Here is an 11,252-nt window from a genome sequence, read left to right as displayed (position 1 = left end):
GAACTATGATGTAGATGAACAGAAGGACGTTTTATTTGACTCAAAAGTGTTTAGTTGTTAAAGCTTTAGTAAAAAAAAAAAAAAAAAAAAAAAAAAAAAAGGATTACTATTGAAATATGTATTTTATTTTTTTAGAAAGACACATGTTCCTTAATATTTTCAGGCAACAAAAATGAATTTATTATTTATAAAAATTTATAGATTGTTACATTTGCCTCACCTAACACTTCTCCACCATTAATATAAAATCAATGAGTGTGGCTTCTTGTGACAATGTGTAAAGAGGTCCACCAATATTTTACTTTTCCATGTACCCGGTAACTTCTCTTGTCATGAGACTTTCTCAACACAGAAAAATGTCGTCTTGTTTCTATTACCAGGATGTGACGGAAATGGAGCTGGCCGAGGAGCAGGTCAAGCAGGAGGATCAAATCATGAAGTAAGTCACCAGGCCTTTTGTCGAACAAAAATGCAAGCAACTTGGTTCCCTTTTTTTAGCAAACGACAGAAGCTACAAAATGTGAGTAAATTGATTGCTTCAAGCAAAGATTGACGTTTTCGGATTGACAGGTTATGCATGTCGGTTAAGCGGGACAATACCTCGGGCTGAGAACTAGACAGAATCCTGCATGCCAAGCAATGACACGCATGCATGCACTCAGTCAACATTTTGTAAGATGAAGCCTTTTTTTTTTTTTTTTAAATAACAAAGAGGACGTGAACGATCTCAACTCTGGGAGGAGACAGGATACCTGCATGCCAAGCAATCACATGCATGCATGCACTCAATCAACGTTTTGTAAGATGAAGCTTTTTTTTTTGCTTTTTTTTTTAAATAACAAAGAGGACGTGAACGATCTCAACTCTGGGAGGAGACAGGATACCTGCATGCCAAGCAATCACATGCATGCATGCACTCAATCAACGTTTTGTAAGATGAAGCTTTTTTTTTTTCTTTTTTTTTTTAAATAACAAAGAGGACGTGACCTATCTTAACCCTGAGGTAGAATTACTTCCTGGTCTTAGCGTTAACATTAATCTCTGAATCTAGTGGTTCTTAATCTCATTGGAAGTACTGAACTCCACCAGTTTCCTATGCGCACTCACCAAACCCTTCTTCATCGAAATATAAAATATTTATATTTTTTTTCCCCTCAAATTTAAGACATAGGTATAGGCTTTACTGGGTAACAAAATGAACAGGGAGAGTAGCTTTTGTCATCGAATCAAGCTCACTTCACTTTCAGCAAGTTCCCCATCGCCATCAAGTGTTCCTTTAGTTTTGCTTTTTCACTAGTTGTGCTGGACTAGAATTGCTCAACTTGGCATTGCTAATCGTGCAGTTAGGATGCTGACGCCCATCACTCAACTAAACTCTTTATTTATAGAGCACGGTAAAGCAGCCACGGCTATTTTCTTAAGATGGAACTCATGGGCAGAAGATACAAGGAAAACAGCAGACGCCCCAGAATTGAACCTTGTGGAACACCATGCCGTTATACACGTGAATTCATATTGCACATATTCGTCCGTCTGTGATGCAAAATGTAACCTTTGTATAACTCGTTTGTGTACCTTTTTAATAGTGAATCAAACCAGACACACAATAATGTATTCCAGTCTGTATGCTCAAGTACATTAGTGCAATTTGGAAGTTTGAAGCCGACTGCAGGTTTTAATGGACAAGAATGAACCCCCGCCCACCTTCAGAAGTCTTATTTGACCACTTGACTATCTATCTGTACTATGTGCAATGAGCAGATCATTTGTATCCAGAAATGTCTAAAAATCCATTTTTCCCTCGTCACCAGACCTTTGAAATGCTGTATGTATGTCACCATGTTGAATTGTCTGAACCTCTTTGCAAATATGGCAAACTTCAAGTTTACTTCAGGATAGGGCTGCTCAATTCTGAAGAAAATATTTATCACTATTATTTTGGTAATAATTGAAATCACGATTATTTTTTTGGGGACAAAACAAGCAAATGTTCCATAAAACATAAATATTAAGACAAATACAATTCTATGAAACATTGAAATTATGCAAGAAGCATTTTGTTTCATACAAAACAAAATATATTAGTTATTTTAAAGTTTTAAAAAGGTGCAAAATGCAAATGTATAAATTTAAACAATGAAAAATTAGTATTAATCATCTCTTTTGTCTGTTTGTTTTTCCGATTATGTTGATTTTGTAATTGTGGAGTGTAATAATTGAATTTTGATAAATTGCACAGCCCTACCTAAGGCATTTTCTTCCAGAACAATAACCCCCCCCCCCCCCACCCACCAAAAAACAAAAAAACAAAAATTTCTGTTTAATGGTGAGAAATCCACAGTTACAATAACAGAGGAAATAATCTGTCGTGCTCAGATTATGATCAGTTAATGTTATTTTCTGAAAAATCTAGTCGAAATGGTCTTTCTCTGTTTGTGTGAAGGCAGCAGGAGTTGTCCAACCTGCTCCATGAGAAGAAATACCTGAAAGCGCTTGGCCTCGCCATCTCGTTGGACCAGCCGCACACTGTACTGTCTGTAATTAAAGGTAGTTGACCTCTTAAAAGTTGTTTGCTTTGTATAAAAACTGGAATGCATTAGATTCACGGGCTTGAGACTGCAATCTTTTTTTCCGTATGCAGGGGTAAGAATTTCCACGTTGCGTTCAAGTTAGTGCTCGTGTGAAACAGTTACTTTTTTATACATTGAGGTTGACAATTGCGTCCTTTTCAATCTTCCACATTTTCTGCGTTGTTCTGCTTTGCACTTGCACACGGTTCCATTCAAACTACATTTAAGGGCTTTTGTCGGTTCACGTTCCCACATGCGTTGGTCACATTTGTAATTCAAATGGCAACCCTGTGAAATTGAGGAGAATAAGTCAATTAAAGGGGAAGTATAAAAAAAAAAAAAAATCTTGATCATATGTTCTATGCAGCCCCACTAGTCTAAATACGATATTGTGGTTATTGTAGCGTTAGTTGAATATGAGTTAAGCAGGAAGTCAATATCTGAAGGCGGCCATTTTGCCATTTGCTGTTGACTGAATGCTCATCTTCAGAAAACAGATGAGCTGTGATTGGTTGTTACCTGAGCCTTGAGCAACGGAGATGTCATCTTCAGTCCACAGCAAGAGGCAAAATGGCCGCCCCTTAAGATGGATAAAAAAAAAAAAAAGGCTGGATTTTGCTTCATAACTCGTATTCCACAAATGTAATATTAATCAGAATGTCAAGTTTAGACTAGTGAGGTCACATATAACACTATTGTCAAGAAATGTTTAAGGTTGACCTTAAAGACAGTTATTCATCAACATGCACAATGATGCTTTACCCCTGCAAAAAGGTGTGACCAAATCTTTTGCGTTGGTCGCTACCAGTGGTAAAAACCTGAAGTTACATCATTCTGTCCCGACACTAGAAAAACGACAAACAACCTATTTTCAATTAATCATTCACTCGCCAGCCTGTCATCTCTCATTGTCCATTTCTGGTTTCTTCACGAGGTGATACTGAAACAAGTTAAGTTGTTTGTTTTGGCCTTTGACAAAGTGAAACAAGAGCAAAGGGGAAGAGAGAGATATATTTAGGCTATATTTGTACTTCACATGTCAAAAAGCCATTTTATCTCAAATCTGAGGCGATGCTCTGGCTATATTTAATTTTTATTTGCCTTTTCTATGATCATGATGTCACAATCGCGTTAGAAAGAATCTGGTTCCACAGGTTTCCGCATAGTTCTGTGTCAGAACTTTAATGCCCTGCTTTAATGGCCTAACCTCATTTGCACGTTTCGTAACGTGGCATTGCGCAACTGCCGTGCAAATGTAAAAACATGCAAATGATCACACTAATAAGGAAGATGGCAATGGGAAATATGGAAAGATTTTTAATTGATGTAATTGACAATTTATCTCTGTTCCTTGTAGCAATCCGTCAAACGGAAGACAGTAGTGAGCTTCTGGAGAAGACAGTTTTGAAACTTCGAGTGGATCAGAAAGGTAACCGGAGATGAGTGCAAAATCACTCATGAGTTTACAGTGAAGCCGTTTAGCGCGGGGGATACCTTCCAGACACACCAGAGTTCAGTGGAAATCTGCAATTTAGAGTGATTATATTATTTGTAAATGTATATAGTTTTAACACTCCCATGGGCTTTAAACAGATTAATACTTTGAACTTTGTTTATCCAGGTAATGCAATTGAGACCAGATTCTCATATGAAATGCCAACTTGACAAACAAAGCAAAGTAAACTGAAATCAAAAAATAGACAAACTGTGTCGTGTCATGCAGTTACATAATATACTCGGGGGCATATTCACTAAGAATGCGCTGCGTCCAGTAATAGCTCGAAATATTGCAGCACAACTGCACCCGCAGTCTGCGCCCAGTTACCCACCTATTCACTAAGGATATTGCTCTAATCATATACCGGCGCAAACACGCCCACAAAACTGACAGCTTGGAGCAACGGATTTGCGTCAAGAACATGGTTGTTATAGTAACAGTTGCGAGAAAGATGACATTATCAGAAAACGAGGTTGGACCGAGACTAAGCGTTTACAGCGTCATTAAGCTGTACAGAGCAGAGAGGACGACAACGACGTCATTCATTCATAAAGTACAAATTATTGGTGCGATCGTTTAAAAAAAATATATTTTCAGAGGTTGGCGTGGGCGTACAGTATGCATCTGGCACGTAAAAATGATCGTAAAATGCCTCCCTGCCATTGCCGATCAGCCCGGGTTACGTTATGTGTCCTAAAACAAACAGAACGATTTCTCTCTCTCTCTCTCTCTCTCTCTCTCTCTCTCTCTCTCTCTCTCTCTCTCTCTCTCTCTCTCTCTCTCTCTCTCTCTCTCTCTCTCTCCCCTCCTCTCTGCGTGATCTGCCGTGGATGTGCTGCAAATGGCACGCAGTGCTGTCATGATCGAGGTTGGAGCAGTTAATACATGCTTTCCAAAAACGTTATTTGCGTCACGCAAACGCGGTGTGGCTATTTGCGCTGCCGTTAGTGAATTAGACGCTGCGTATCAATGAGTCTCATTTGCATTGGGGTTGGCATATTTTGCGTCAAATCTATGCAAATTACCTAATTTACATACTCGCAAATAACACCGGCGCACCGTGACACAATCTGTTCGGCAGAGCACGTAATGACGGATTTCCCCATCTGCGCGTTTAGTGAATTAGGCGCTCGCAGATTGTTCCATTTTTGCCGAACCTTTAGTGCCCCTCGGTTTCATCATAGCACATTGTGAATAAAAGGTTAAAAACAGGCTAAAAATATGTACTGCAAACATGAACAATAAATGTATCAACAGGCTTTCCGTGCATCCTTAAATTCTTAAAAGTTCTTGAATCATGAATATCTAAACAAGGCCTTAACTGGCATTAAAATGTCTTCAATCTTTCAAAAGTGAATGTAAATGGTTTCAACTCGCAAAATAAATTAACTTAAATTAAACAAATAAATAAAAATACAAATTATGACTGACTCTCATGGGAACGTTATACAATCACAACAGTGGAATCAGCAAAACCGACTCTTCAAAGTTGATGCGTGCCATTTGGGTCCTGTAGGAGCTTTTTACAACATGGTACATTCAAAACATTGTGAAGTTGTTCATTATATTAATTTTCAAATAGTCCTCAAAAGCTATAGTAACCCTGATCAAAGTATTTAAAGCAGGGGTCACCAACGGGCGTCCGTAGACTTCAGGTAGCCCTCACGGGCCACATGAGTTAGCCCTCAGGCCTATCTAAAAAATAGCTCACCACTGATGGGACACTGTGACTTTCAAGGAATATTGTCGAAGTGGTCATTTTGAACTGTCAACACTGGCAGGTAATTATATCAGCGCTGCCTATTGATGTGTTTCCTAATCGTGGTGTGAAATCATTAACGTGATCACATCAGTATCTTCTCATAAACGAATGCCATTAATTACTACGTAATAATAACATATACAAGTCATTTGAGCAAATTTATTTCAGACGTGTGTACTATCAAACTAGTAGCCTTTCGCTTTAATCCGTAACCAAGAAGTAGCTCTCGGTTTTGAAGAGGTCAGTGACCCCTGATCACAACTCTCTCTTGTATTTATCCAAATAAGAGGCAAAGCCTAGCACAAATGAACACATGAATGTCCTGTTGTGTACTGTACTGTATTTCCAAAATCAAATAGATCGCCCCTTTTTGCTGTTGTGGTCTTTCCCAGAGTCACTGCTGCGTTACTGTGGGGTGTGGAACACGAATGCCAGGAATTGCCTGGAAGCCCAAGCGGTCCTCAAGGTGCTGCTCACGCACCTCCCACCTGAGGAGCTTCTGCAGTACCAAGGCGCCCGCACTGTCCTAGAGGGCCTCATACCATACACAGGTGAGCACATTTCCAGATGTGGGCTGCACATTTGGTAACTGCCTGGGCCTTTAGTTGGTACTTTAGCCTTTTTTTTTTTAATACCATCAGTGTCACGTTGTAACCAGAAACCATCACAAGCCAGATGCTTTCAATCTAGATTTCAAGTGGTGAGGCAGGGCAAGAGACTAGTTGTTTACTAGCTCAAATGTAAGTGGAGAAGTTAAGTCTAGATTTAATGCAACCCGATATGAGGAAGGAGGAGTTAATGGCTCTTGGAAAGAATTTTTTATTTTTTATTTTTTTGGAGCTTGTGCAAGTAGCGAAACAAAAGGCAACATCGTTTTCAAAGCAGCTGGAGCAATTCGTGGACATATTTGTCATATCATTTCAGGGTTTCACTCACGTGCGGTAAGTATGCATTAGATCAGATGGAAGCTTGGCAGAACAGATTGAAACCACAAGGTAGCATTGGTGCAGGATGCCTTCTTAATTAGCATTCTCCGCCCTCAGAGAGACACATGCAGAGGATCGGCCGTCTGCTGCAGGCGTCCATGTTCTTGAACTACATGTGGCAGAAGATGAGAGTAGCCGGAGCACCATCCAGGTGAGGGATGCTCATCTTTGCTATAAAATCTTCAACCCAAGGCTACTGCCAAACAAGTAAAAAAAAAAAAAAGTACAGAAAAATGTCCTTCCCCTCACTATTTGAATAACATACATTTATTTTGACAATATCCTGAAACTGAGAGAACAGGCGGAGGCATCACAAAGGTTGCTAGCAGACGTGTAGCGAAACTAATGACAGAACATAAGATCAACCTGACAGAATTTGTTTTCCAGTCACTGTCACTTTTTAAATAGAGAAAAAGTTCCACTTTGTGTTGCATATTATTGCAGCATATATGTCACATTAGCGATCAATACGTTGAGTGTTATGTGGCCAGTACAACACTATTTGTGTTTTGTTGGCAGTGTTAGGGCTACGCACTACAAATCTAGCGATTTACAGGAACATTACATTTGTCAACATATTACATACTACGGTTCACTTAAAGACATCTCAGGATTTTTTTTTTTCTTCACTCACTCATTCACACACGTAAGCTTCTGTAAGTGAGTGAGTGAAAAAAATAATAATCCGTGCGTGCTTTCAAATTGCCGCAGGAGTGACGTCACGCAGCCCGGCCCCATTTGCGCCCCCCCCCCCCTTGCTCTGCGATTGGCTGGAGGGGTGTAAACACTGTCTTTCGACAGAAACGGCCCGCTGTTTACAAAACAAACACAAAATGGCAAAATACAGGCTGGGGGATTGGGGTTTAGGACAAAATCACCACCAAAGATTAACATAAACACAGATGTGTAGACTGAGAGAAAGTTAGTGCATCCTGTATTTAAAAAGTGCATTTTCCTGAGTGAATCCGGCAGACCCTTTAAAACAGGTGCGGGTGAAAAATATGGTTATTTTAGCACTCAAATTTGAGTCTAATCTTGCATCGTGCACCTTTAAAATACACTTAGACCCAAAAATATTTGTACAGTGACACAAGTTTTATTTTAGCTGTTGACAAAAACAAATCCAGGATACAATCATATAATCAATATAGAATTAAAGTGCAGACTCTCTGCTTTAAGCGCTTTAAGCGGGCTGCAGCGGGGCGCGCACGCATCCGTGCAACCCGTCAGGCAACGGCGACGTGAAGAGAGGACCAAAAAATATTGTGACTGTTGTTCTAATAATTTCAGAGATTTGGGCATATGAGTAGGGATGGGCACATATTTAGTGAGGATCGATCACATTTTCATATAGTCGGGCCATGCAGGCCTGGCCGCCTTGTCACCCGCTCTCACTTGAAAGTTTTTTTTTTGCCTATCATTTGGAGAACTGTTAGCTAAAGTGGAAATAAAAAGTCTACACACCCCTGTTCAAATGCCAGAATTTTGTGATATCAAAAAATTGAGACCAAGATAAATGATTTCTAAACCTTTTTCATCATTCATGTGACCTGTAACCTATACAACACAATTAAATACCGTATGCTTCAGATTGGCAGACAAATACCAATCACGCGATCAAAATCTAACCTGTATTGTCAAACTTGCAGTTCGACACTTGTGGATTTGCAGATTTTTTTCAACATTGTTTCATATATTGTTGTTGTTTTTTCCCTAAACCACCACCCCACCTCTTTTTTTTTTTTTTTCTTCTTCTTCTTATTTTTTATGCATGTCCCTATTCACCAAGTGTATCCCCCACGAACATTACGGTCTGGTGTCTTTTAAAGTGTGTAATTTAAAAAAAATAAATAAATAAATAAATAAAAAAGCATATGAATGTAATATGAATGTCTCATCTTCTCCACTAGCATGAGCCAAGATGAAGAAATGGACACGACACCTCTAGGACCTGAGCCCGTGTTTATGATCGACAAGGAGGGGGGCAAGGGCAGCGGCGATGATCAACGCGATGAGGGCGATAGCGGAAACGATGAGGATCCAAATTGTCCCGCTGAGGAGGAAGAGGAGGAGGACGATGAGAAGGTGAGCTCTGCTCAGAAGGTCACCACAAATGGCAACCACCATTCAGAGAGTGAGAGTTCTGCGGAGGAAGATGAGGAGCAAATGACAGTCACACCTACAAAATCTCTCACAACTTCCACTTTGCCACCGCTGTCTGCTCTCACGAGCTGATGAAGTTCCCATGCACAAGTGAAAGAGCAGGAAGAAGAATTGACTCAAACATTCAGGCTGCAAATTGTCCCCTGCAGCTCCTTTCTTTGTTGTGATGACGAAATAACCATGTGCTTGTTTTGCTTTCTAATTAAAATCAAACATGATGTATTTTAATGCAAGCGGATTCATGTCTTGAAAATGTTTTCATCCATAACATGAGGATATCTCATGAATGAGCATCACTCATCTCTTCTTAGTCTTACGCTTCAGCTGGTCTTGGATCAGGCAAAAAGGTTCACAATGCAATGTTATCGAAATGAATATAACAGGGCCAATGATAGTTTGTCGTGGTTGACAGACTTGACTTTTGTTCAGTGGATGTGGTATCTGGCAAGAAGGTTTACACAACAATGCCAGGAAAAGTACTGGTAACATAATAATGGGACTAGTGGTTGTACCGTGCTTCACCTATCTGACCTTAATGCAGTTGGCATAGTATTAGGTGAAAAGGTTTATAACCTAATGTCAGGAAAACTAATATAGAGTAGTAGTAATAATAGGACCAATGTTGGGGTAGCTGGCATAGGATTGTGTGAAAAGGTTCACAATGCAATGTCAGAAAAAGTCACAATAATAATAATGATGTGAGAACAAGAAAGGACTTTTTTTCTCTCCCGGAGCAGTGGGCTTGACCAAAATGTAGGGGAGGCTGAAAAAATATTTTAGAATATCAAATAAAATGCTGAAGGGTCAGAACTGGGGCTACATAATTGTCTGACGGAGCTATAGCGCACACACTACCCGCCCACTGTCATGAAAAGTGATATAATAATGGCGCCAGTGCAGTGGTTCACATAGTTTCCTTTGCACAGTTAAAGTGGAATTGGGTGAAAAGTAGTGTTGTTCCGATACCGATACTGGTATCGGCAGAGGTGCCGATACTGCATTAAAACAGTGGTATCGGTATCGGTGAGTACTCACAAGTAACATGCCGATACCATTAATCCCAAGTAGTGTTGTTCCGATACCGTTTTTTGGCCCCCGATAACCAATACCCAGCTTTGCCCTATCGGCCGATACCATACCGATACTTAAGGTTTTTTTTTTCCCTCAACATGAAAAAGCTGTCCTGCTATTGGTTCAGAGCATTCAAGGGCCAATAGGATATCTCTCTACCAGTATCGGTATTGGAACAACACTTAATTCCAAGACTAATATAAGACTTTGGATGCAGCATCTTGTGTCTTGCTCGAGCATGACCTTCACTGGTATGTGATCTATATTGGCCCTTGAATGAACCAATAGCAGGACAGCTTTTTCATGTTGAGGGGGGGGGAAAAAAGCCTTAAGTATCGGTATGGTATCGGCCGATACTGCAAATCTGGGTATCGGTATCAGGGGCCAAAAAACGGTATCGGAACAGCACTAGTGAAAAGGTTCACAGCGGGGGAAAAGCGCACTTGACTTAAGATGAAATATAAAAAACTTGAGATGAAAGTTTAAAAACATTATTCGAACGGGTATAAGAAAAAATCGGTGCGCAACACATTTATATGCTTGGATGTGAGCGCATATGACAATGGCTGGTAATGTTGCAAATGTATGGACAAATTAAGTTGTGTATCTCAATGATGGACTGTGATGTGAAACGGTACCGTTCAAAAAGATAACTGGAAATGCCCGAACATCTATGCACGGCCTGATAACCATCTCATGACGAATATTTAATTCCCTGCTCAGTAATGCTGCCTGCACACTTTAAGAAGAGAATTGTTGAAAAAATTTAAGATTTCAAATTGAATTGTTGACCAACTTAATAAAATTGCTTCAATTGGTAACACATAGGGGTGTTAAAAAAAAAAATCGATTCGGCGATATATCGCGATACTACATCGCGCGATTCTCGAATCGATTCAATAATCGGCAGAATCGATTTTTATTTTATTTTTTTCGATTTTTTTTTTTTTTTTTTTTTTTTTAGGATTCACACCTTGAGCATGGAAGAATGTTATATGAACGGCACATTAAGCCTTAATATTTTTATTTTAATGCTGTTCAAATGTGAAACAGATTGCAAACTGTTTGTGTACAGTGGCTCACGGTTATAAGCCTCAAGTTTTAGATAAATATATTCATACAAATCTTACAGTGTACATGTACAAATTTACTGATAGTATTTTCTAAATTTGAATGGAAAAAAATCGCAACAATCGACTTAT

The 11,252-nt window shown here is 39.5% G+C and overlaps 1 protein-coding gene across 2 annotated transcripts in view; it reads left to right on the top strand.

Annotated features, from left to right (window-relative positions):
- tbl3 (transducin beta like 3) overlaps positions 1-9,212 on the top strand; it is a 40,482-nt gene extending 31,270 nt beyond the window's left edge. For both annotated transcript variants that reach the window (XM_077532697.1, XM_077532688.1), the window contains 6 exons: positions 381-439; positions 2,444-2,547; positions 3,928-3,999; positions 6,223-6,381; positions 6,874-6,967; positions 8,727-9,212. In XM_077532697.1, coding sequence (XP_077388823.1) covers positions 381-439; positions 2,444-2,547; positions 3,928-3,999; positions 6,223-6,381; positions 6,874-6,967; positions 8,727-9,051 — 813 coding nt within the window. In that variant the 3' untranslated portion in view covers positions 9,052-9,212. The remainder of the gene's footprint in view (positions 1-380; positions 440-2,443; positions 2,548-3,927; positions 4,000-6,222; positions 6,382-6,873; positions 6,968-8,726) is intronic.
- Positions 9,213-11,252: the final 2,040 nt, after the last annotated feature.

This window comes from Festucalex cinctus, chromosome 1, assembly GCF_051991245.1.
Source record: "Festucalex cinctus isolate MCC-2025b chromosome 1, RoL_Fcin_1.0, whole genome shotgun sequence".
In the NCBI taxonomy this organism is placed as follows: Eukaryota; Metazoa; Chordata; class Actinopteri; order Syngnathiformes; family Syngnathidae; genus Festucalex; species Festucalex cinctus.
The sequence above is the reverse complement of the archived record's forward strand: the minus strand, read 5'-3'. Positions and strand labels throughout refer to the sequence as shown.